The sequence below is a fragment of the Amblyomma americanum genome, chromosome 3, assembly GCF_052857255.1.
Source record: "Amblyomma americanum isolate KBUSLIRL-KWMA chromosome 3, ASM5285725v1, whole genome shotgun sequence".
Lineage (NCBI taxonomy): Eukaryota > Metazoa > Arthropoda > Arachnida > Ixodida > Ixodidae > Amblyomma > Amblyomma americanum.
In genome coordinates this window covers 12,840,780-12,867,815 of record NC_135499.1, presented here as the reverse complement: position 1 = coordinate 12,867,815, position 27,036 = coordinate 12,840,780, and the positions used below count along the sequence as shown (strand labels likewise).

The 27,036-nt window shown below is 48.6% G+C and overlaps 1 protein-coding gene across 4 annotated transcripts in view; it reads right to left on the bottom strand.

The window, feature by feature from the left end:
• The window catches only part of Bcs1 (mitochondrial chaperone BCS1), a 149,203-nt gene that overhangs the window by 57,450 nt on the left and 64,717 nt on the right, over positions 1 to 27,036 (bottom strand). For all 4 annotated transcript variants that reach the window (XM_077657133.1, XM_077657136.1, XM_077657134.1 and 1 more), the window contains exon 6: positions 22,010 to 22,073. In XM_077657133.1, coding sequence (XP_077513259.1) covers positions 22,010 to 22,073 — 64 coding nt within the window. The remainder of the gene's footprint in view (positions 1 to 22,009; positions 22,074 to 27,036) is intronic.

Genomic DNA, 27,036 nt, shown 5'->3' with positions numbered 1-27,036 from the left:
CTGTTGACATCTCGAGTTTTGAATTTGCAGTGGATAAAGTTCAGAATGCTCATACAGGAGATCAACTTGTTTCATTGAAGGTTATGATAACTGTAGCGATTCCCACTGTTTAAGCATTGAAAAAAATAAAGCATACCACTCGCCACTGCACACAGTGTTTGATTTTTTTCTTTTTGTCATGCAGACACAGCATTATACTCCTGGCCATCGTTGATCACCGATACCTCTTCAGGTACATAAACATTGGGAGCTCGGGAAGATGACACGACGCCTTTGTGTATGGCTGGTCAAAACTGTGCACACGCATCAAGAGCAACAGCTTCCAGTCACCGGTGTCTGTGACCGAGGGAACGAAAGTGCCACCGGTGGTTCTTTGTGACCAGGCGTTCCCATTGTCGGCAAACTTGTTGAAGCCATTTGCAAATGCCTCGGGACCCCATCAAGTGGCGTTCAACTACAACTTGTCAAGGAGAATTGTAGAGAACGCATTTGGCCGCTTGAAAGCTCGCTTCAGGTACACAATGAAGCACAAGGAATGCAAACTGCCGACAGCGAAGCGGGCAATCAGAGCCGCATGTGTTCTTCACAACATTTGCGAGGCTCTGAATGACCCCGTGGAACAGCAGTGGGTGCAAGAGGCACATCAGTTCGATGCGCTGTACCCACAGCCTGTGCATAGCACTGATGCAGCCAGTGGCCACGGACATGAAGTAAGGGCTGCTCTTACCACCTATTCCAGGAAGAGGAGCCAGCATGTTCACTAAAGGCCACACTAGAGGCAGAAGTGGTGTGTGCAAGAATTCTTACTGTATAATAAGAAACCATCATGCAATATGAAAACAAGCAATGTAGCAGCCACTGTTCCCTTGTGAGGTGCACAACGAATCCTCAGAGGATTTTTGAGTGCGGTGTGTCGACAGCAGAGCACTGCGCGTGCCATCCCAGTGTAGCACGTGCACGCGCGAAACGCTGGGATGGCACGCAAAGTGCTCCGCTGTCGACACACCGCACTCAAAAACCCCCCCGAGGATTCGCTGTGCTCCTCACATCCGTTTATTTCTTGCACAGTTCAGCCAGAACAGAAATCAGTTTCACTTCTCTTACAGCCGCTTTGTCCTCCGTTACATCGGCTGCTTCCTGTACCTTTACTTCATGCTCCCTGAGCTCCAATTCTTTCTGCTTTGAAGGCTCAAAAGCAAGGCACAACTTTCGTTGCTCCTCAATCAGTTGACTGAGGAGTACCTCTTGTGGCCTTCTTGGTCGTGTGTTCGCAGGCCGCCGGCAACTTTGCGAGCGACTTGCTTGATCACTTGGCGTAGGTGGCCTTGAACACGAACTTCCAGTGTAAATTTCAAGGCTCCCAGAGCTGGACAGCTGCAGTGGTGACAAACTGCTGTACTCTAGCTCATCCTCCAAATCTTCTTGCCCATGAACCACATTATGGAAAAGCTTGAACAATGAAACAAGTAACAAACATCAGAAGCACAGTTTAAAATAATGTGCGTGAGCTGAGAAGCACGATGCCAAGTGTGCATGCCACGCTCGTACTGTGCACATCATGTGAATAACCATAACAGTATGAGGACAATCTTGCTTGCCAGACATACATCTAGTAAGCTGTGTAGCATATTGTGATAGCATTACGCATAACTATGTATAATTATCTAGCACAATTACAACGAAAGCAGACTGTATTGATGTACTGAGCACGAAGTGCAATTATTTATTTCTGCATTAGGTGATTTTAACTAAACATGTGGCATCCTCAAATGAAAGACTGGCAAAGAAAGATACAGCTTCATAAGTATGCTCATCCAGGGAACAGATATATAGTCTGCACTATATTTCGTTGCAAACAAAACTAAAAAGTCGTGTAGCACCAGTACCATTTCAATAGCATAAACGCATGGTGACAATTCACAATATTCCTTGTAAATGCAAGGGTATTTTTCTTACTTTTTCAGCAGTGGCCTCCTGAAGACAGCCTGCTTCTTCTGCCAGGCTGATGTCATTAGCAGGCAGTGTTCCTAGAAACTTGCGTATGTCCCGGTAGAATTTCCACATTATTCCACCCTGCCGTTTTTTTTCTTGCTCAGCTCCCTGGAATAAAACAAAGCTTTAAGCTTTGCAATACATACAGCACTGCATAAACGGTTACTGTGCTTCGCGTGCCGATTTTTTTACCAGGAAGTCGCTAGCAAACTAGCGTTGAATGGTATAATTTTGAAGGAAATGAGCAGCGCGCCGTAAGAGCATAAGCCGCTCTGACATACGAAAATGACCAAGTCGGCACACGGTCACGTGAGTAAACGCACGAAAAAGGCAAGTGTGACTGCGGTTACAGAAGTTCAACTCGCCTGCCGACGCCTTACGGTACAAACATGTATTTGATATTTGAGGTCTAAAGTCTCAAAGCCACATGGGCTATAACGGACGCCGTAGTCAAGGGCTCCGGTTTATTTTCGACCAACAGGGGCTCTTTAACGTGCACTGACATCACACAGCGGGCTCCTTGCGTTTCGCCTCCATCGAAACACGGCTGAAGCGGCCGGGACAGCGCCTCTGGCCGGGATCAAGCCCGCGTCCTCGGGCTCAGCAGTCGAGCGCCCTAATAACTTATCCACCACGGCGGGGAGGACTGGCGCAATAAAGGCGGCACTTTTGGTTACGATGACAAAAAAGACGCGGCTATTTCAGTCCACATCCACAACGAGCTGATTGTGAGAAAAAGATCGAGGCTTGCGCGCGGCTGTATCTGGCCAAACATCTCGAAAAAGACGCAGTGCTTACCTGTATTTGTTCCCCAGATTTTCTATCTTCGTCTTGATGGCCTTCAGCGGCTTTTCGATGCGGAGGGCTTCCTCCATGGCCGCATAAACTTTGGCGTTGCGCTTTGTGCGGCGGAGGTCGCAGAGGTGGTCTTGCCATACTCTTACGAGAGCAAAAGTCTCGGAATCAGTCCACTGAGCTCGATTTCTGCCGATTTCGGCCATCGCGCATCCACAATTAAAACAAAATCGAAAATTTCGCGGACAGCTGCCGGGCACCGTGCTGCTACAGCAAACATGCGACAACTGTCACAGTGACTACATCATCTGACAGCATGGACTGCAGCTACCAAAACAACAAACAAACATGGCCGCCCGACCACTTGGTTGGCTGGTAGCGAGAGTAGTAGTTTTATTTTTGCAAAGCTATTTATAATATTTCACACGAATAAATAACTACAAAGTTACGCGAGAAAAATAATATTAAGAAACTTCAGACACTTTAGTAATTAATTTTTAGTGGATATTTTCACAGAGTCTGTGGTTCGAGATAACACATTAGCTCGGAGATTGCTGACGAGTGAGTTCTGTAATTTACCTAATGTCGTTTTCATCGAATGTCATTATATTTTCTCGTGTGACAGCAAACTAATGTCGTTATGAACGAATGTCATTCGATGGGAATGACATTAAATTTGCCGTGTGGCAGGGGTATTAATAAGTGCAAGGTAGCCGATACAAGGAAGTTTAATGTGGAGAGAATCGAGCATGCTCTAAAGAACGGAGGTAGCCTGAAAGTGGCGAAACAGAAAATAAGCACAGGCAAAAACCAGATGTATTCGTAGACAAAGAGGGCAATGTCATTGGCAATACGGACAAGATAGTTAAAGCAGCTGAAGAGTTCTACACAAATCTACACAGCAGCCAATGCAATCAGGAGGTTATTTGGGGGTTCGACTTACATTCGAGTGAACTTAAAATCGTGTACCGTATTTACACGATTTTAAGTTGACCTATTTTTTCAATATTTGAAAATACGAAGTGGGCGGGGGTCGACTTACAATCGAAACGAAAACATGGCACTATAAGTAAAGGTGAGACAAACAAGATATCGGGCATGCTACAGCATGGATGCATTTTTGCTGCGCGGCTCTGTCGCATTGCTCTTGGTGCTGGCCTTGAGCAGCTGCTATGTGAACGCGCAGAACTGGCATCCCCTCCCCCCGCGGGCAGCGACCGATGGCGGCTATAGATAAGCAGCAAACTGGCATCCCACACTCCCCAGACGTGGCTGCAGATTGCAGCTGCTGATAAGCAGTGGCGGCCCGATAACACAATCGCTTTCTACGGGAAGCTCAAGCGTCCAGCACGTTTTCTTTTTACTTTACGCGCGCTCGGCGCTCAAGGGAGTGGTGATAGTTGATGGAAAGGCCGCTGTTCAAATCGAGGCGGCACCCACTCGGAACGGCAGCGGCGCCGGGGAATGTCGATAGCCGACGGAAGAGTCAACACCATTCACGCGTAGTTTCTCTTTGGCTCTGACGCATTTGACTATTGCCGGCCGCGTTTCACAAGCTTTAATGAAATGCTTTGTCAGTCGTCATTTGTGCTCTGTGTCCGGTAAGCGACCGGCGCTCGTTCACGGCCACATTCAAAATGGCTGTCATTCTTTACACCGAAGAAATGAACAACTGTGCGCCGGGCTACAAGTTCGACGTTCGCAACAGGCGATACAGGTGTGGAAGCTGTAGCGAGGAAAATTTTCAGCTGTTACACGCGATGTCGGGATGTGGCTGTTTGCGAAGTGCGGGATTTCGCTGGATGACAACGTTAGAACAACGTTCTGTGGGACCGCTGCAGCGATCACGACGGCAGCGCGAGTGAGGATGATGGCGCAAGTGTGGACGAGTAGACCAGTGACTAACACATTTTCGTTTTGGAATATGCCCACAGGCACAGCCGCGCGCGGCAGCCGATAGTGGCTGGATAATGGTATTGAGTTCAACTATTCAAGGCCAACCTAAAACAACCTTGAAGTTTTTTTTTTTTTTCAGAAATGTGATTTGGGGGGTCGACTTACAATCGTGTAAATACAGTAAATACGGTAGGAACTGTCATAGCTAAAGTCTTAAGTTTGCATTGCCAGATATGTGTTTCCTTTTTGGTTATACATCTTCCTTGACCACGTGGTGTTTTATCATTCCTTTCTATGACAGTAATTATTGCACGTGCAAATACTAAAACCATTTTTCTGTTGGTGGTGTTTGTCTTTCTTCTGTCGTTTGCTTCTTTCCTCTTCTGCGATGAACCAACACAAGCCGACTTGAGACTTGAGATCTGCCAACCTTCTGGCAGTGGAAAAAACAAAATGGAAGAGAAAGGAGACTTGAAGGGGCAAAAAGAGAGGCTCTGCACTACAGTTGTACAATACAAAACAGAGCTCACAACATTTAAAGAACACTCTTGATTTGGTGATATTATATACACCAAGGAACAGGCAAATCAAAAGGATATTGGTGCAGTATTCCTATTAATCCAAATTGTGAACTACAAGCAAAAGATGCCAACGTGGCCAGAAGATGGAGTACGTCATTGCATTGTGCTTGGGCATCTTTTCACCAAGGCATATGAACACACCAAGAAAAAAGGGTTTCTAAAGCTGCCATGCAGAAAGACGCTTCAAAACTTCATCGACAACACCTCTGCACAGAGGGCTTTAGTGGCCTTGTAGAAGCTAGACTAAAATCTGAGCTGGAGAAGCTTAACCCTCCACAGTCTAGAGTTTGTTCCCTGATTGTCGATGAAATGAGGATTTAAGCAAAGTTGCAATACAATAAGCAACAAGATTGCTTTGTTGGCCATGTAGACATGGGTGTAGCCATTAACCCTGTCACATATAATAAGGAGTCCAAAATAAAATTATGAAGGAAAGAGATGTGAAGAAGACGACGTAGATTAACCGAAGAATAAAGAAGAAGAAGCATTCGGTGAGGTGGAGAGAGATGATTGGTGGAGAAGAGAAGACGACAAGGCTTACGTGGACTAACGCCAAGGCCATAAAAGGGCGAGGGAGAGCGAGGCACGGGGGGGGGGGGGAACAGCAGAGAAGCGGAGGCTCCGGCGGGTCAGGGACACATCGGATGGAAGAAAGCGACGCCGGCTACTGCTCCGGTGAGCTCGCGTTCTACGGCTTCGCATAGTGAACTTCCTGCCGTGCCTGAGCCCGTTCCGGGGAGTCAATGGAGGACGCTACCACCTGCTACGGCCAGGGTTGTCTCCAGTGCTGTTGCCACCCATCCGGGTGGTGCCCTCAATGCCAACAACACCGGCATCACCTCCACAGGCGTTTGGACCGGGAGCTTGTACGACACAGCCAGCGACGCCAGCCCAAAAACGGCGAACGCCGCCTCAATGCCGGCTACTGGATCCATACAACGCCGCAGTTGCACCGAACCAACCGTGAGCACGAAGGCCGACCACTAATAGTAGAACGCTAGTAGTAGACGCTGGTAGCAGTGTGCCCGGGTCGTGTGTATTTATAGTCCTTGTGTTCTGTGTTAGTTTTTTTGTTCTATTGTGTGTGTCAGGTAGGGGGCATTAAATGTGCATTTGTGTGGGTACACCTGTCGCCTAGTCCATTCTTTCGGTCCGAGTGTTATTCAGGGAGATAAGTGGCGAGCCTGTGCCAGGATTCATTTCCTTTTTTCTTTTTGCTTTGTCTCGGATTTTTCCGATCTCTCGACGGCAGAAAGTATGGATTTGGCAAAAACGTTAGAACTGGCGCTCAAGCTAGGGCGTCTCTATGAGGAGGAGGCAAAGAGGCAGAGAGAGGAGGCAGAGAGAGGAAAGGGCGCAAGCACGCGCAGGCGCTCGCGAGGCAGAAGAGCGAGAAGAGAAAAGAGCTCGCGAGGCAGAGAAGAGCTCGCGAGGCAGAAGAACAGGAGAAAAGAAGGATAGAATGAGAGAAGGAGTTTATTTTGTGGAAACAGGCACATGTCGCGGGAGGATATGAGGAGATCACGGACAATGATCAGCGTTCCTTAGCGGGTAGAGAATAGTAAGGTGTGGGTGCGGGCTAGTTGGTACTGCATTGTAAGACGAAAAGCGCGAAAAAAACACACGGACACAAAGAAAGACGAAGGACAAGCGCTAACTTCCAACTGACGTTTATTGGAAACATCGAAAGATATATAGGCACATGAAAGGGGGGAAGACAGAAGCTAACAATGACAGCAGCATACAAAAAGTCATGTCACTCATACCCGCTCAGATACATCATCTCCTTTTTTGAAAGGCCGATTGATGGCGTGCTTACGCAACCACTGCCCGTCCTATCAATCTCTAGCGCCTCTAATATCTCCCTTGTGATTTGTGAAGGATGCTGGTTGATAATTACAGATTGTGGGAAGTCCGGAGCGCAATGGCCGCCACCCTCATATTCACTGAATCGAATATGTTTCATATTCGGTTCATATTCGTATTCGAGAAATGATATTCGTGAATTTCCGAATATTCGAAAATTCCCGAATATTCGGCAGCGATCGTATACCGCGCAGACTTTCGTAAATCTGATTGTTGCAAAAGCGCAATATCTGGGCAAATTATCTGAATATAGAGTTTAAGGTTCCAGGAAAACAATATAAAGGCCCTGTTCTCTTTCTTCTCCACCGTTTATCGAGTGGACCGATCGCATTCCAATGCCCCTAGGCTTGACCTTGTGCGCAATTCCGCAAGTGGGCTTTCCCACATATTACACGTGCTGCGAACAACATGGGGGGCGACACGCTTCTAACAATTGCAACGCGATAGCGCGTTAATTTTTTATCCTTCCGTAATATTTATCTAATTAATGCCCATACCCATGGCATTCGTTCTGTCACCTTAACTCTCTGAGCGTGACCACCGCCATCTCGTTTTGGTCAACTACGCTATGCAGAAAAGCTTACTTGCATGGGGCTCCCGAAGGGGCGAGTCGAGGTGTCACAACAGGGCAAGCGATCCTGTAAAAATCCCACCTGTTGCATGGTGCACTGCAACCCATGCACCTCTTAAGTGGGCCTAACGGCAGGTGTGACAATGTTCAGAGGGCCCCTGTCAGCAGGTCAAAAAAATAACCTGGCCACGTAGTTTTGGTTTCTGAGCTTGGCCACTCGCTTGTGGGAATGGCAATTGACTGTCGGCCCGTGCATTCGCCAGTAGTCCAACCTCAGCACCGTGCCGCTTTCAGACACTGACTGACACGTCGCTCGTCATTTCTTTTCCTTTTTTAGAAACAGTCTCGCCATTCCGACGTCAATGCGCGTTCCCATCTCGCTTACGTTTGCGATGTCTTCCAGCTCACCGAAACTCTGTGCCCGTCACGGGATTACAGGTGTTTGCAAGATAGAGCCACCTCATAAGCACACCGCATTTTCGGTATTTTTTTTTTCTGGGGCCGTGGGGCATTTTATAAATCGACCTTCAAATAACCTGGGCATTTCTGCCAGTTTTTTGAACTTCGAATTAATGAGGTTTTAGTACCCATCATGTTAGTTTTGTTTCCAGTCTTGTCATGTTATGAATTGCATTTTGCCTGACCACATTACAGGTTGGATACTGTTATGCAGTTCAACTAATGGTGAATTCCAATCGCAGGCCCGCAGCAGTCTGCACGCTCTGTGACAGAGCGCCTGAATCTGGCGCAGAGCGCGCGACCTAAAATTGCGATTGGAGTACACTTGCTCTGGCCAGAGCATGCAGGCCAGAGCATGTAGGGCGCCGCTATCGCCGCTGAATAAGAACGTCACGCAAACTTCCGGTCGGATCCGCCGATTTTGGCGGAGCTGTCCCGACTGCTCCACGGAGCAATCTCGGCTCGGCAACCGCTCCCTGTCTACGATTGGAAGACGTGATCCGTGCCTCAAATCTGCGTTTGGAATACAGTTGCTCCGAAAAGAGCAGGAAAAGTTGCTCCAGAAGTGCTCCAACTCTGCGATTGGAAGTCACCATAAGTAGTATACATTTTTGCCCACGTTTTTTATACGGTGCTCAGGCATTCTAGTTTTGTTTATTTCAGTTGCAAAGGCCATACACTATATTGAAAAAAATATGAGCAAGAATTTTTGCTTGTTTATCTTTTCTGAACTTATTTTTTGTGCTGACCAGATATTCGATATTCGAAGCCGTTTTTTTCTTACAGTCATATTCGATTCGTATTCGAAAATTTCGATATTCGCACATCCCTAATTTATATTCTTTGTGTTTTGTGTTAGTTTTGTGTTCTAGTGTGTGTGTCACGTAGGGGGCATTAAATGTGCATTTGTGTGGGTACCCCTGTCGCCTAGTCCATTCTTTCGGTACGAGTGTTATTTGGGGAGATCCGTGACAAACACTGATAGCAAATCTGTACTGGTGAATTCTTTGCTTTGTTCGTCTACCTCATACAGGATACCTGCGTCATATCTTTTGCAAAAGGACTCAACGGCAAGCAACGGTCAAAACTGATGCACTATGTTCTCGACAAGGTTGAGGAGGCCGGCTTCAAGGCCTTGTCAACGACAATCACAAAGTAAATGTCAGTGCTATGAAGGAACTCTGCGGTGGATTTTTCACCTACAGGATACAGCATCCGTGCGATCAAGGGAGGCTGCTTTTTTTAAGCTTCGACTATTGCCACATATTGAGGAACGTTTGCTCGCAGTTCATTGCTCAGGACCTCGGAAAGATGAGAGAGATATCTTCTCACTTGAAGAAGCTGTATGCAAAGGAGTGGATAGTAATGCCAGTGAGGAGTTTAACTATGAAACATGTGTTTTCCAACAACATTGAGAAAATGAACAAGAGGCAAGCTGTGGAGGTTCTTTCACCTGACGTTACATCTGCCCTCGAATTTTTAAAAGAACAAGCAGGACACAATTGCCATCCTTTGTTTGGGTATGCGGGACCAACAGTAGTGTTCATGACAAACATCTATCGTTGATTCCTGCTGCATGACACAAGCAACAAGCAAAAGTGCCCTGATGTCAGGCACTTCGATGATGCAATGGCTGGAGGTGACCTTTCCACTGTACATCGCTAAATTAAAGAAAGGTGCCACTTATGCACGTGGCTTTTTGGCAGCTGAAACATATGAAGCCCTCATAATGACAACATATTACTCAACCACTGCCTGCATTCACTACAGTAAAACCTCGTTAATTCGAACTCTGTTCATTCGAAATTCCGCGTAATTCGATGGTTTTCGGCGGTCCCAACAGTTTGCATGCAAATTTTGCCGGATAATTTGAACAGCCAGCGCGCCCTTATCTGGATAATACGTCAATTTAAGCCATGGCCTCCGTGATTTTTCCATAGTGCCAGTCTCTGAGGCCAGTATAGTTGCCGGAGTGGAAGCCAGGCGGCACTTTAAATCAACTTTCTGTTTCCGGTGCTTTGTTGTGCCTCAGTGATCTGCACCGGTTTTGGAGGCTAGCTTTAGTTGACAAAGCAACAAGCAGGTGCCACTAGGTCAAAATTTTTCTGGTTCCGTTTTTGTTGTTTGTCTCGCTTGTGGCAGGCACTGCTCGTTGTTCTTTATTGTTCGGTGCTGCGACCAGGCGAGTACTGTGCTCTACTAGTTCTTGACCACGTGCACGGTGTTGGTGTTAAGAAAATGCCGAAGCACAGAACTCTGACTCTCTGTACAGAAAGTGTGCCTAATTGAGGAGGCTGAAAAATGGACGAGCTCCAAAACGCAGTTGGCGGAAAAGCACAAAGTGCCTTTATCGACCCTTTCGACTATATTGAAAAATAAGACGAAGATCCTCGAGGCCTACAGGAAGACGCATTCGACGAAGCGGACAAGGATTCGTTTTCCTACGTATACGGACGTTGAAGACGCCTTGATAAAGTGGCTTCAGCATGCAAATGCAGCACACCTGCCTGTGAACGGCACGGTGCTGCGCGAAAAGGCTGATGAGCTTGCACTGCGGCTGGGCCATGAAGCATTTAAGTGCAGCAACGGCTGGTTGTCCAGATTTAAAGACCGCAATAACCTCAAATTCGTGACAGTGTGTGGCGAAAGCAGGAGCGTCGACCCAAATGTTGTCGAGAATTGGAAAAAGCATACATTGGCTCCGCTGCTTCAGCAGTACGCGGAGGACGATGTTTACAACACGGACGAGGCCGCATTGTTTTACAAAATGCTGCCTACGAAGACGTTTGCCCCAAAGGATGCGGTAGTTACGGGAAAAAAACAACCCAAGGACAGAATAACCATTCTGTTTGGTGCGAATATGTCCGGCAGTCACAACTGCCGCTGCTGATCATCGGAAAAGTGGAGAAGCCTCGGTGCTTCAAGAACGCACGACTTCCTCCTAAAGATGACGTGCTGTACAGAAGCAACAAAAAGGCTTGGATGACGGCAGCGCTGTTCGAGGAGTACGTGAGGCACCTTGACCTGCTGCCGCGGGATGAAAAGTTGTTTTTGTTGTTGACAACTGCCCAGCACACGTTGACATCCAGAACTTGACAGCAGTTAGGCTTGTCTTCCTGCCGCCGAATGTTACAGCTGTGTCGCAGCCTATGGACCAAGGCGTTATTCTGCAAGCGAGGAAGATTTATCGCTGCCATTTGCTTAAAAGGATCTTGTTGTGCTATGACAACGGCAAGCAATATTCCGTGGACCTACTTGGTGCCATTTGCCTAATCGTGTACGCCTGGAAGCAGGTGGAGGGAGATATGATCAGGCGTTGCTTTATGCACGCCGGTTTTTCCAAGCAACAAGATGACAGTCCCGAGGATGCATCTGATGCCAGCTGCACACTGGATGATGAAGGAGAGTTATTGTGTGCACGCATGACCGACACGAAGAAAACAGCGGCGGGAGCAACGGATTGACCTTTGCGGACTATTTGAGCGCCAAACTTGATGTCCAAACGTCTTATGCCGACTTGGAAGGAGAAATATGTGACAACGGGCCTTCCAGCGAAGGTGAAGGCGATGTTGAGCCCGCCCGAGCACCAGCTTTAGCTGCAGTCGTCGAGTCGCTGAACGTTGTGCGCAGTTTTGTGGAGTGTAGCGGCGGTAACAGCGAATTGCTGCGCACTGTAAGCAGACTGGAGGACGCAGCCTACGGTGCGGCTAACTACCGCGCCAAGCAGTCTCGCATTGATGACTACTTCAAGTGACCGTTTTTCAGGCGAAATAAAGGTGCAGTGTTGATACAGCCACGTTTCGTACGTTTATTTCTCGTTTTTCGTCCATTTTTGATAATTCGAAAACCCAGTTAATTCGATGATTTTTTGCGGTCCGACGGACTTCGAATTAACGAGGTTCCACTGTACTTATTAGATGAGCAGAAGTCCTTCTATGTTCTTACAAAAAATTCAGCAGCATCCCTACTGAGTCTTTATTTGGAACTTAGAGGCGATAACTGGGCTGCAGTGATCAACTGGATGTGCGCTCAGTACTGTTGGGACGGCAGAAAATCTTGAAGACTGGTATCGCAGCGAGCTCGGAATACAGAAATGTGCTGCATCGTGAAGATGATGAGGAGCACAGGAAAGCACTTACGGCTGCAATGCCACAGGCATCTGAGAGCACTGATGAGCTGCCAGCGGCAGCTGTACTAGTATTGCAGTGCACCCTGCAGCTCTCCCTACATCGCAGTTGTCTGCTATGGTGTATGTAGGCGGGTACATAGCTCGTGTAGTAAATGAGCATATAGACTGTAAGGAATGCTGTGCACTTACTACAAAGCCACCCACTAATCAGCCACTTCAGCAGTTTACTCGGGTGCAGGACAGAGGTGGACTACTTTATCCGTTGGATCAGCTGCTGTACATTTTAGAAACATTGTGGATATTTGTGGAAGCAGCTTTGAAAGAGAAGCCACAACTTCAGAAGCCACTGAATACCCTGACAGAGGCAACAGTGCCAGCTCTCTCCAGATCATGCCTCCTGAAGTGTCGTGTAAATGACAGAGGACACCATTAAACTTGGGCTGAACTCATGACCACCAGGTTCACCAGGTCACTGCTAGTGAACTATGCGAGAGGAGTAACGCAGAGCAGTAATAGACAAAAATGACTTGTACAAGCCATTCAGCCAGATGCCTCTTTCGCAGAAATGCAAGAAACTGTCGAGCAGCTACTTTTGATCTGAAACCTGCAAATAAATACTGCTACCTGTGCTTCTGAATTTTGTTTCACATGAATGTATTATGAACCCTTATTTATTCTAGCTATCTGTGCAGAAAAAGCAGAATACTGTTGATGAATCGTGTAGCGTTCTGTGTAGCACGCACGTTGCATGATATGTCAAAAATTTCACAAGCCTTGGAACCAAATGTGCTAATCGGCCGTTATGCGTGTGGCAAGAAACGCCTCTAAAAGTTCAGCATGCCGAGCAAACGGCGAAGTTCTTTAGAGGTGGTGGGTTGGGGGTAATTTTGCAGGTCTGAGATGCGCTGAGGCAAAAGTCGAGTTCCCTCTGACGAAACTTCATGGCCGAGGAATTTGACGACTGAAATGCCGAGCGTGCTCTTTAGGACATTGAAGAGTAGGCCGTGGTCATCGAGGCAATGGAAAAGTAGACAAAGGTGCGTGTGGTGTTCGTCGGTGTTACGGGAAAAGACCAATATGTCGTCAAGATAGACGAAGCAGAAGTCGAGGCCGCGGACAACGTCGTCGATGAAGCGTAGAAGCGTTCCTCAGGCGAAAGCTCATGAAGGGAAACTCGAACAAGCCAAAAGGGGTAATTATCGCAGTTTTCGGGACGTCATCCGGATTGATGGGTATCTGTGTGTAGGCCTTCACCAAGTCTAGCACGGAGAAAACGTGCAGCCATAAACGCGATAGGCGAAGTCCTGTATGGAATGGCACGGGCGTTGAGGGCACGGTAGTCCCCACAGGGCCGCCTGCCTTCGGTCTTTTTCGGGACAAGGTGAAGTGGCGAGGCCCATGGGCCATCGGAGCGGCGGGCGATTCCCTCACGGAGCATGGCTTCGAACTGTGCTTTGGCTATGCGCATGCGGTCCGGGGCAAGGCAACGGGCGCAGCAGAAAACTGGGGTCCTGGGGTGGCCCAGATGTAGTGCCCAGTGATGTGCTGCACATGACGTGGCAACCTGCTAGGGTGCGTCAAACCGAGAAATTCGGTGAGGATTGCGTGGTACAGTGAATGATTTTCAACATCGAGTACTTTGATGCTTGGCTGGTGGGTCGTCGTTCGCTGTCCTGGCGAAGAATGTCCCATCGATGAGGCGGTCGTGGTGGCAGTCCGGAAGGAGGTTGTAGTGCGCCAAAAAGTCTGAGCCGATGATTGGCTCGCTGACGTCGGCAATGACAAAATTCCAATGAAGGCCACAGCGCTGGTTTTTAAACTTGACATGCAGACGGAGTGAGCCGTAAGTCTTGATTGTGGACCGGTTTGCCCCGCTTAGCTCGAAAGACGTAGGAGGACTCATGAATGTGGGCTCATGGGTAGCAGCAGATGTCGGAACCGCTGTCGACAAGGAGCCGCTGCTTTGTAAGTTGGTTGGTGATGAAGATGCGACGGCCTCCAGGTTGGCAGCTCGCGGCCGTGTCTACGAGCTGCCATTGCCGTTTCCCTTATGTCCAGCAGAGCAGGGTGGTCGACATTGTCGTGCTCTGTTCCCCGAAGCGTCGATGGTAGTAGCACCGGTCGTCGTCACCAGGCTGCTGCGACGGCGTGATGTTACGGTCACGGCTTTGCGGGTGGCGCGTCGGCAAATGTTTATCCAGGCATCGTTGAATGAAGCTGAGCCGTCGATTGAGGTCATCGATACGGCGCGCAAGCTCTGTGGTGTTCTGCGGTACAGGTGACAGCCTGGACGGTGGGCGACAACTGCAACAAAGAGACCTCGATGATGCGATCAGCGATCTCGGCAAGTTGGTCGAGAGGTAGCGTAAGCTGAGCCTGCAGAATCACCTGGACGTGTGGTGGAAGACGTTGAAGCCAAAGTGCTCGCAGAAAGGAATCCTGGACTTGCATGTTTCCCGCGAGAGTAAGCATGTGGCGGAGGAGCTGCGAAGGCTTGTGCTCGGCAAGTTCTGAGGACTGTAGGATATCCAGGACCTTGTTGGCGTAGCGGGAATCGAGGTGGGCGACGACATTATCGTAGCGGGTCCGGTCTTGCGTGATGTGCGCGAGGGAGAACTGGGCCTCGACTTGGGCGAACCATATCTCGGGCGAGTCTGCCCAAAACGTCGGAAGTTTCACAGCGACACGCCAGACGTCGTGTGGGGTAGCGTGCGGGATGTCGTCTGCCGGGGTTCTGACATCCTCGGCGGAGCCGGCAGGATGCTGCTCCACGGAAGCATTAAGTTGGCCGTGATGTACTTCCTGAAGCTGTTCGTTTTGCTTCTCTATGGAGATGCGTTCTCTGTTGTCCGGGTCACCAGATGTGGGATGTCATTTCGGCCAAAGGACGAATCCCAACATAAAAACGAAACAAGGGTTTATTCGATTGCCGATGGCAGCGGACGAGCATACCGGCACTACGCTTGTCTCGGTAGAGGAAGGTAGACTAGCACTCTTCCCAGCCAAACAGCCTGTTTTTGTAGCCGCCGTCGGTGACGCATGCCTCGGGTGACGCAGCGGTGGCGCTGGGTTTTATCGTGAACGCGGTCCAGCATGTGGCTGAGTTACGCTGGCCCGGATGATAACAAAGTAAAGGCTGCGCCACAGCACAAACCCTTCAAATGCTATAGCATCAAAAGAAAACCGGTCCGGATTGCAACCCACCACCCCCGCACCAACCTGCCCATATCACTGGGATATGCCCAGTAGGCAGGCTCATACAGACTCCCCACTCTGTGTTAACGGGTTAGGGGCGGCTAAGAACGCACTCTGAGATGTCGCCCTAATCGGCTACGAGCAGGAATATTGTTAAAAAATTCTACGACCCAGACAGCACTTTTGAATTTGACTCAAATATTCACAAAGACCACTTCTACAGATCTGTTGCCTTGGAATACAACCATCAAAACCATTTCAGGGTTCCTTTCACCCTTTCCTTGCTGCGAAAAAATTACTAATTTTGAGCATTTTAAAATAAAAAGTAGTTCTTCAAGAAGTGCTAAATGCACTATTCATTGTAACATATCAAACTGTAGCTTACTGATTATAACTTCTGCACGACGAAACTTAATAGTTGTGTGTGCAAAACCTTTAGACAAATTATGGGTATAATATGCTGATAACACGAAAAAAAGAATACAGGCAGAAAAAAAATAAGCCGCTACATTGAGCCTGAACTTAATTACAAAAAAATTAAAACATGCAAAACGTTAGATGTTCTTAGGTACCATTCTTGCAATTTTCAGCTCATCATCATCATCACCGACTACGCCCACTGCAGGGCAAAGGCCTCTGTCATGTCTCTCCAATTAACCCTAGCAACATTTAACACTAGAACCTTATCCAGTGAGGCTAGCCTACAATGCTTTTCAAGGAACTAGCAAGTATTAAATGTAATGTCAAAACAGAAGTAATTTTCAACAGTCTCACAAGGGAACAGCAGTTTACTACTAGTAGCGAGATGCTGGAAGTGGTGAGGTAATACGTCTACTTAGGGCAGGGATCCGCTGATCCGGATCATGAGAGGGAAATAACTAGAAAAATAAAAAAGGCGTGGAGTGCATATGGCAGACTCTCTCAGATCATGAATGGCCGTTTACCAATATCGCTCAAGAGAAAGGTGTACAGCAGCTGTATCTTACCGGTACTCACCTACGGCACAGAAACATGGAGGCTATCGAAAAGGGTTCAGCGTAAGTTAAGGACAATGCAACGAGACATAGAAAGAAAAATGATAGGTGTAACGTTAAGAGACCGGAAGCGGGCAGAGTGGTTGAGGGAACAAACGCAGGTTAATGACAGCGTAGTCGAACTCAAGAGAAAGAAATGGGCTTGGGCAGGGCACGTAATACGAAGGCAAGATAACCCCTGGTCCTTAAGGGTAACGCAGTGGATTCCAAGAGAAGGCAAGCCAAGCATAGCAGAAAGCAGCAGAAAGTTAGGCTGGCGGATGGGATTAAGAAGTTTGCGGGCATACGGTGGCCACAGCTGGCAAAGGATTTTCCGCAGCGTACACAATAAACTGCACTTTCAGTGGCCTTTCAAGTTACTCAATATAATCGCTGTGCCACTAGAGGAAGTGTCGCGTGAGGACATGAAATAGAGGTAGATGTGGGATGTGCTGAACATTACACTTGTTCTGAGTTCTGTTCTTGTTTTTCTTGATAACAGAGCTTGAAGATGCTTTCCTTTTTCATTTTTTCTTTCCAGTTGGCAGTAAAGGGGCATGGCCTTCCTTGACATCATCATAATAAATATCTGCTGGCGGATTTGGTAAAATACCCTGGCAGTATGTTGCAAAGACCTCAACAGCACCAAACAAAACCACTCTCACCGTATACAAACCAAGCACACTGCATAAGATGCTGATGTCACGGGTCTGTGAGAACAGTCTCGCAATCGGAACTGAAATCAGACCATTCCACATGGTTGCCTCACTCACCACTGCTTCTATAAAAAATAGACATCATAAGAACCGACAAAGGTGCTCAATGTAGCTTTTTTGTAATGGTCTGAGACCGGTGGACTACATCCAGTCAAAGTTTCATTTTTCACATTGCCTCCTTGCGCTAGAACATGAAAAACAAAACTGAAATCAATGCAATGGTGTTGTAGAAGCTAACTAGATGGTACAGCTTGTCCAGGAGCGCCGTCTTGGAATTTTTGGTGGCAGGTTCAAAACGTAAGTCATATATGACCAATGGCTTATGGCGTGGTAAGGAAAAAGTTAAGGACCATCCGCTGCCTTCTCTTGAAATCCACTCCGCTACCCTTAAGGAGTGGCAGTTAGTTTGCCTTCGCATTACATGCCATGCCCAAGCCATTTCTTCCTCTTGATTTTGACTAGGATGTCATTAACTTGCATTTGTTCCCTCATCCACTCTGCCCGCTTCCAGTTCAGCACTGCTCCCATCAATTTTTTTTTCCATAGCTCGCTGCGTTGTCCTTAACTTAAGCTGAACCCTTTCAGTTAGCCTCCTCTGCAATGTAGGTGAGTACCGGTAAGATACAGCTGTTGTACACTTACCTTTTGAGGGACACTGGTAAACTTCCATTGATGATCTGAAAGAAACTCCATTCTTATTCTTCCGGTTATTTCACTCTCAGACCTGCCCCACGTAGATGTATTAACGCGATAGCATTAAAGGTCCCTTTCAGCGGCAATCCCAACGTCCACCGTGGCAGTTAAATTAGTTAATGGTTGTGAAAGGTTGCTAGGGAAAGCAAAGAAGATCTCACAAGCCCCATTGGTGGCTGTATCTGCCAAGCCTGTGGCACATCGCTTAACTGCTACACCACTGTGCAATGAGTGGTATGAGGCCTTCCCACGATTTATGAATGTAAAGTAGACAATGGCTAATTCTGCATGCCCTATAAACTCATGTAAGGGCCGCACCTTTTTTTCAAAAATAAGGGGGGGGGGGGGGGTTGAATTTATATGTGGCAGCCAATAAACAAATTAAAAAGACAAACACATTTCTTTTCGACTATGTAGTCTGAAACAGGGGTGCACCCCTTACTTGAGATAATAGCAGCCCTTACTTGAGATAATACGGTATATGGGCAAGTACATAAAAACCGAAGTATAATACGAGGTTTTATCCAGATTTTAGCATGTCGAATATCCACCTCGCATGATATGCAGATCCAAACAACTTTCGGCCGAAATCCGCAGTTCAGGTTTTGTTATTATCGAGCGTCGTTACCACCATGCTTCGAGCAAGAGGAAGCGCTATCTAGCAGTGGCGTAGGTTGGTAGTTTCGATTTTGACGTGCTCGACAGTACCAAAGACATGTCTCAGTGGAAAGATATCTTTGACAAGGGCTTTTCAGAAGACAGTACACCCGATGACGACGATCACTAAAGCACTGACTACAGACACTTCCTAAGCCCATGCGACCGCACGCCCGTGAGCATGCCAGAACCGGTCTGCGCATGCTTGCGGCGCAGGCCATGAGTAGGAATGAGCCTGGCACCCAGATGTGTATCTGCTAGATATTTGGCTCATGCGCTACGTGCGTCGTGTCCGGCGCCGGCGTACACATATAATCGGAGGGTGTTAAGCATTCGCGACCTAAACGTCTTCCGAGCTGTCTGCCTTACTGGCATTATACGTGAATGAAAACATTTTTTTTTTCCGTTCTTGCTATCCCCAAATTACACCTCGTATTATTGCGCGTCCGTATTATTTGCAGGTTTTTACAGTAGGCAGAACATCGGTGACAGAGGAGCACTTGCGTGGGAGGGATCTCTAATGCTATTGCATTGTGCTCTTAAGGGTAGGTAAAGCATTATGTGATGGTGAAAGAAAAAACAGTGTCCATGTCTGCAGAGTGATACGCAAAGAGGACCCCAAGCCGTTGAAGGGACCCATTAATGCTGCACGTGTCATCCCCTTAAGGCGAAGCTCAAAGGTCCCCTCAAATTTTTCCCTTACTACTTCCAATGCTTCACTGCCTATCGTAGACTCGTGTTCCCTTCTGAGACTGTTGAACAATAATTTTTTTTTTGGCACATTTATTTTAAACCCACCATTGTGCTTTGCCTGCCTAGGTCAGTGATCATGCTTAGTATTTTCTCACAAGTGGCTAAGCAGGGCAATGTCATCAGCAAATCACAGATTACTAATGCATTCAACATTAATTGTTATCCCCAACTCTTCCCAATCATCATCATCAGCCTGACTACGCCTACTAGAGGGGAAAGGCTTCTCTCATGTCTCTCCAATTAACCTTGTCCCTTACCAGCTGTGGCCATGATATTCCCACAAACTTCTTAATCTCATCCACCCATCTAATTTTCTGCTGCCCCCCTCTACGCTTTCTTTGTTTTTTTTGAAGCTTGGAAGAAATCCACCTTTCTGCAAATAACTTCACACAGACAAAAGAGACAGGGAGACAACAGACAGGCACCATCTTCCAACTGTGCTTTGAGTCCTCGCTTTCAAAGTCCTGTCTGCAAAAAATCAGATTGGCCGCCTTTTGGCTGCTGGCTTCCCCTCGGTGGTGTTGACTGCCGTTGCTGAAACCCTCCTCCAAAAAAAAAAAAAACACTGCAGCAGTCCAAAGAATACGGAAGAAGGGGCCCTGCGGTAAAACCTGTAGTTATGCCCTATGTGCACAAAGTGCCACACAATCTGAAGAAAGTGGCTAACAGACACAAGACACTGCTAGTTTTTTCAGCCCCAAACAAGTTGAACAAACTTATACCCCGGATTTGTGGCACTGAGCACCCTAGGTGCAGTATAAAACATCAGCGTACCTTCATCCGCTGTATAGAAGGAGTGGTGTACGAGATACCCCTGACCTGTGGAACGTCCTATATAGTTCAAACGGGGAGGTGCATCAACAAACACCTTGGGAAACATTGCAAAAAGGTAGAAAATAATAAAGATAAATATGCCAATTTGGTCAGCCATGTTAACGTGCAATTTTTTTTTTTCATTTTCGCTCTCAGCGCAACACGAACGGGACACAAGACGAAGGACTAGCACAAACAGGCGCTGACTATCAACTGGTTTTTTATTTAAGAACGAAAAGCATATAAATACGAACAGTGAACTACTTATCAATCAACAAAAGTTATCTCAATTCCCTCTCGGATAACGTTATGGAAGGGCTGCTGATACATTTTGCGCCGTTGTGGTAAATATAAAAAGCTTCCATAACTTCGCGTGTTAATTTATTGTTATGTCGGAACAAGATGCGCGTGTTCTTGTAATCGGGAACACATTGGCATTTTTTGCACTGGAAAGACGCCTGGGCAAGGGGGTCCCCTTTAGCTCTCCTTTCTGCATGATCCTTTTCATGCCTGCATTGGCACTGCCTGCTGTGGGAGCCTGTGTGAGACAGGGGGTCATTTTTTCTGGTATTTTCATGCTCCATCAAGCGTTTGTTAACGCACCTGCCAGTCTGGCCAATGTACATGGCACCGCAAGAGAAGGGGACCTGGTATACCACCCCTACCTCGCAAGGTATAGATGGCGACACATGACGCACTTGACAGGCATCCCTCTTGCTCTTGCCGTAGTGCCTCTGATTCACCTGTTTGCACATTGCGCTAAGTTTTTTAGGTGCAGAAAAGACGACATCAACGTCGTATCTACCCGCAACTTTTTTCAGCCCATGTGACAAGCAGTGTGCATACGGGACCACAGCCGGCTTTTCTTTTTGGCTTCTTTCGGCTGAGCCCCATTCTTGAGCTGCCTAAAAAGTTTCTCCGCTGCCCTGGAAATGAGTTGATCTGGGTACCCGTTCACACGTAACCTGCCTGTTTGCGCCGAAATGCTCTCTCGCGTCCTTTCATGGCAAGATTTCCTGAGAGCTGATTGCAGGCAAGATGCGGCAATGCCCTCCTTTATGAGCTTAGAATGGCCAGACCGGAAGTTTAGCAATGGTTTGGCAGTCCTCGGGCGATACCACCAACACAAGTGTATTTCCCCCCCCCCACACAGTGCCAAATCCAAAAACTGCAGTTCTTTGTTGCTGGGAGCCTCAGTTGTGAACTCCAATAGGTGCTATAAATTTTAATGGAACTGCAAAGCGCATGTGCAGATGATGCGTAGAAAGTTCGACGCGCCATCTGCCACAGATTTGCGAAGCAGCGCTGCCCCGACGAGAGGCGGAACCGATCTGGCAGAGGCTGACGTGCTCGGTGTGAAACAGACACATGCTCCAAGGGGTGCACAGAAGCCGCTGAAGGCATCGGTGGTCGAACGCCATGAGTGTAGAGGGTCTCGCTTTGGCCAACGTGACGTTGTCATGCCACGCACGCGCGTGCCATGTGCGCGGCTGAAGCAGTGTTTTTAAACCTGTCCCACGACATATCATCCTGTTGAGATGCTTCAACGGAACAAAGGCCGCTTTCTGCTGCCAGAAGTCTTCAGAAATGGTGTTACAAACCCTTACCTTTAGATCTCAGCTCAGATTGAAAGCTAAAAGCAAAAGCGCCACCAACTTCAGCCTAGCAGTATCACATTAGAAGAAAGACCACGGTTCTGTCCACATGGCACAGGAGTTTTCTCTGTGTGGTGACAATGAGTGCATACTTCTTTTTTCATGACACCAGGCCCCTATAGGCTGTGCTCTCTGGAACAGAGTGGTCGCACAAAATGGCTCAGCTGCACAGCATCATCCATTTGAGGAGCAATCCAGTAAAGTCGCCCCCAGCGCACAACTCACATGAAACTGGTCTTGCCACAGCCTGGAGGCCCATACAGCAGGTAGCCTCTGCGATACGGGATGCCTGCAGCAGGGAACAGAAATTTTAAATGGTGGTGTTTAACGTCCGAAATAGGCCAATGATATAGCCACCATAGTGGAAATAATTCAGACTGCCTGGGTTGCGCTGACATCACACAGCACTCTGGTGTCTTTGCATTTCATGTCCATTGAAATACGGCCACCACTGAGGGTTCAACAAGGTGCCTGCCAGCTAAGGGCCGTTGTACGATCGTTTCAGAGCGCCTTCCGCCTCGTCCGCTTCGCGAGCGGGCCTGGCGGATCCGCCTCGTTCGGCGAACGGATGGAAAGTTGGTCAACTTCAACTTTCTAGCGGACGAGCCCATCCGGCCGGGGACCGGATTGCAGCTATTGGCTGCTTTTCCCGTGACGTCAGTGACGTCCGAGCCCCTCCTCCCTCCGCCTCGGTTCTGCTCTGCCGGGGCAAGATGGCCGTCCGTCTACTGAACTGGGGAGCGCGGCCTGGACAGTGGCAGCGATGTCGCGAAGCGTGTTATATTGGCCAAATCTTCATATTACCAGTGTTCACAGCGACTGCAAACTTCGCCGCGTTCAGCAGTGGCGAGCGATAGTTCCACTAGTTGAATTCTGTAATCATCTACGTTGACGGAGTTGACAGAGCGCCTCTTCAAACCGATGCAAGACCTGTGCAGTGGCGGTGTCACGAAGCGTTTATTTCGAGCTGTTTGTGGTTTTTGCATGCGTTTGTAATTCCTGCTGCGGCTCTGCAAACCGACGCAAGACCTGTGCAGTGCAATGGCGGTGTCACGAAGTGTTTATTTCGAGCTTCAATACGCACACCATGGCGATGCCGAAGCGCAGCCTACTAGGCCTAGGTGCAGGTCGCCGAGGAACGGAAAAAAGTACCACGTGACCACGAAAAGAGGTTATTATTTGGGGGGGGGGGGGGGGGGGGGGGCTCGTTTGGGAAGTAGGTAGGGAAGGGGGGGGGGGAGCGCAGTGTGCAAGGATATCGGGGTTTGGAGAGGGGGGCAGGAAAGGAGGCAAGGGAGAAGGTAGTCGGGCGCATACCGATCTGACCCTTGGGATGCGGGAGCCCGTTTCGGCGCATGGAGCGATGCTGGCGGTGTGCTCGCGCCGGCTAGGTTGCCATCAGCCGGAGAAGGCTATTGGACAGACGGATATGCCGGGCGCGCCAATCGGCATGCTGGGACCATCCGCCTCGCTCGCAAGCGCCAAAGTGATCGTACAATACCTTTCCGCCTCACGTCCGCCTGGCGGCCGAAAACTGGCGGACCGCTTGCGAAGCGGACGTGGCGGAAGGCGCTCCGAAACGATCGTACAACGGCCCTAAGCAATGCTGGCCAGCCATAAGAGTGAAATGAGTGTCGCCATAGGAGAGAGAGCTCATTCACAGGTGCCAGGAAGAGCCCCCACCTCCCCAACAGGAGGTGACTCTCGTGAAGATCTTTACACCGGCTGGAGATTTAATGGTGCAACTGAGTAGATGTTTAGAGAAGCAAGCAAAATATTAAACACTGGTGTTGGCAGTCCAAGTGCGGAACAAGCTATGTACAAAAAAGAAGGAATGTTTTACTTGCATACACCCAATAACAGTGAGAACAATGGCAACCAAGGGTATCTCGCACTGTGCCACCCTGACGGTGGTCAAAAATGGCACACAGATGTGGCCACTGTGGAGGCAGCTGGCGCAGTGAAGGCCATAAGCTTGAAAGGTGTTGACAGGTGTCTCCATGAGCATTCAATGTTCTTCTTTGCTTGCTAGCTGTGCCTCACACTAAACACGGCATCAATAGTAACAGCGTCACGGCTCCAACACAGCTGACAGGGTTCTTCAACTACACCAGCAGATAGCATAACATCTTTGGAAGGAAGTTTTGAAAAAGACTCGCTTGGGTTCAACCCGGCTGAACCTAACATAATTTGCTCAAAAGCATGCTATCGCTAAAAGATGGAGACACACACACACACACACAAGACAGGACTGGTGCCAACTTCATTCACACTGGGTTTGATAACAACATCACCAACGACACTGACATCTGCAGACAACTGTCGCACCTGTGGGGAAGCTTGCTCTTATCCTGTGCCATGGAAATTCCGCAGTCGGCGCCGCAAGCCTCTTGTAGTTATGGACACCCCTTGGTGACCGCGTCCCATGTTCCAGCAAGGTGTGCAACCAGTCAATGGACAACCTGCTCTGACACCATGCTTCAGACTTCAAGACCTTGCAAATCCTTCTCGCATGGCCCCACGATGTTTGCACAACATCAAAGACGGCTTGAACCTCTGGAGGCTCCAATCTATGGTGTCGAAACAGGCTGTTCAATGACTGGTTGTGCATGGAACATGGGATGCAGTCACCACGGAGTGTCCATGACTACAAGAAGCTCACTGCGCAGAAAATGGAATTTTTATGGCACAGGATAAGAGAGAGCTTCCCCACAGGTGTGACAGCCGTCTGCAGATGTCAGGGTTCTTGGCGACGTTGTTCTTGAACCCAGTGTGACGTTGGCACCAGCCCTGTCTTGTGTGTGTTTGTCTCCGTCTTTTCGGGCCAGTACACTTTTGCACAAATTATGTCATGCGACAACCAACTAGCTCAAGCGAAAGTCTGGCTGAACGTAGTTTACAGAGCAGAAGCTCGATTAAGCATGGTCAGACACAGCTTGCTATGCTTTAACGTTTTCTCACTCTATCCTTCGCCATCCCCTGTTGACATTCTTGATCATAAGAGTCATCCGAATCAATCAGTCGTCTACGATACACAGCCGAAGCACTGGTTCCAGCGCACGACTCCTCCGTGGCTATCTGCGAGTTTTTATTATCTTGTCAGATGAACGGCAAGTTACGTGGTTCAGCGCAAATGCGAGGTGAGTGTTTAATCACGTTCAACACAGTTGCGAAGGTGAGCGAACGCCACCGGCTCCAAACGCTGCAGGTGCGTCGAGGCAAATCGAATGGTAGGACGTCACAGCCACGCCACCGCTCAAAGGTAATTCTTCGGAGCGACATGACCTTGAGGTTGCTCTCCTTCACCACACTGCATTGTCCCCATGTGACTACTGCTTACAAGATGGGCAAGCAGACCTCGCAGAAGGCAAGAAAGAGCAGGCTGCCCTTCTGTGTTGTCTACGATGATCCCATTTGATGCAGCAATACTTATTCAGAGGCACTACAGCACAAACCAAGCGCAGCTTTGCTTCTTTTCATGCTGAGGGAGGACACGAAAATGCATCAGAGTTAAAACCTCAACGCTTTAATCGGCTTTACGGATGTTCAACTGCAGTGGTAATTTTTTGTCCCTAGTCTCGCAGGGGGCTCAGTTTGCGAATATCGCAGGGCTACTAACACACACCGTTTGAAGCAGCAGTGGCAGCTCGTGTGACACACCTTGCCTAACGTTCTCCTATGATTTTCCAGTTCGTGTTGCTGCTGTTTCCTTGGCCTCTGCATCTGTGTGGCGCTTGGACGTGTGCCATCTTCGTGGCTGCCATTCCGTGACCGTCGTTTAAAGTTGGCACCCTTCACGCAACACAGAACCTGCTCTACCATTCGTGGCATTCCCGAGCGATTGCAGCGACACATCGGTGCCTTATCGACTTCATCTATAGTGGGCGTCTTTCGCTCGCATTTGGCAGCAGCAGCAGCTCGTGTAACACACCTCACCTAACGCTCCTGTGATTCTGCCAGAACAAATTTTTTGTAGATGCATTTCTGTGTTTGTCAGTTCATACTTTGGCATGTACCGTTGCTGCACACGTAGAGTGCTGTCTGTCGAGCACGCACAACTGACATGCTGTGAGTGCGATTTTTCCTTCCACTTAGGTGTGACTGATGAAGCCTTTAGGGGAAGCAAGGTTCGTTTAGAAAAACTTGGAAGTGTCGGGCCTGTAAACCCAGTTCAAGTAAAGATGCTATTGCCACGAATATTTACAGTGTTTGCTCGTTCTTCAAATCTGCTGCCACACCACTTTATCGCTTTGTTTGCGACGCAAGACGCGACTAGATTTATCTCGATTGATCGCAGCCAGGCAGAGCTGATTCTACGTTGTTCCGGATTAGTCTAGCAACTTTGCACGCTTTATCTCGAAAGTTCGCTATCAGCTTTAAATTGAGCACGGCTGACAGCGGCGAGCATTCTGTTCGACGACCGCCGAGCACGCTTGTAGCTTCGCCGCCGCCGAGTCATTCAGACCATTGTGGGCGCAAGTCAGTCCAATAAACAGTTTTCTTTTAGAAGACCTTTTGTCCGTCTTCATCGCTCCTTCGACTGCCGTCACCATTATGTGACATCTGGTGGAGGTGCTGGGTAGCCTTCCATGTTGCGGACGCCCCCTTCAAGTCGTGACGCCAGCCCTCAGCGCTTCGCACCCAAGGACGAGCGAGCAGCTCAGCAAGCCAGCCGACATCTCCAGGGAGAGGAGCCTGAGTTCGGGACCCTGCCGTACCGCACCAGACAGTGAAAAGACGCTGCTACGAACACTGCAACCTCGCCAAAGATGTCGACATCGATCGTACTGCAGCAGCAGCGGGTGCCGCCAACTTTCAATGGATCCCTAGGCGAAGACCCCAAAGAATGGTTGGACCAATTTGAGCGCGTGGCGTCATTCAACAAGTGGAATGATGTGGCAAAAATTGGACACGTATTTTTCTCATTCGATGGCTCCGCACGCACGTGTTACTAAAACCACGAGTCGTTCCTAACAACATGGGAGCCATTCAAGAGAGAACTATTGAAGGTATTCACCACTGTCGTGAGGAAAGAAAGAGCCGAACGACCCCTCGAGTCCAGGATCCAGCTTCCGAATAAGCCCGTCCGTAGTTACGTCGAGGAGATGCAGCGCCTATTTCGCCGTGCCGACCCCGAGATGACCGAGGAAAAGAAAGTTCAGTTTTTAATGCGCGGCGTAAAAGAACAACTCTTTGGCAGCCTCGTCTGCCAGCCGCCAAAAACAGTCGATGAATTCATGCAAGAAGCCTGC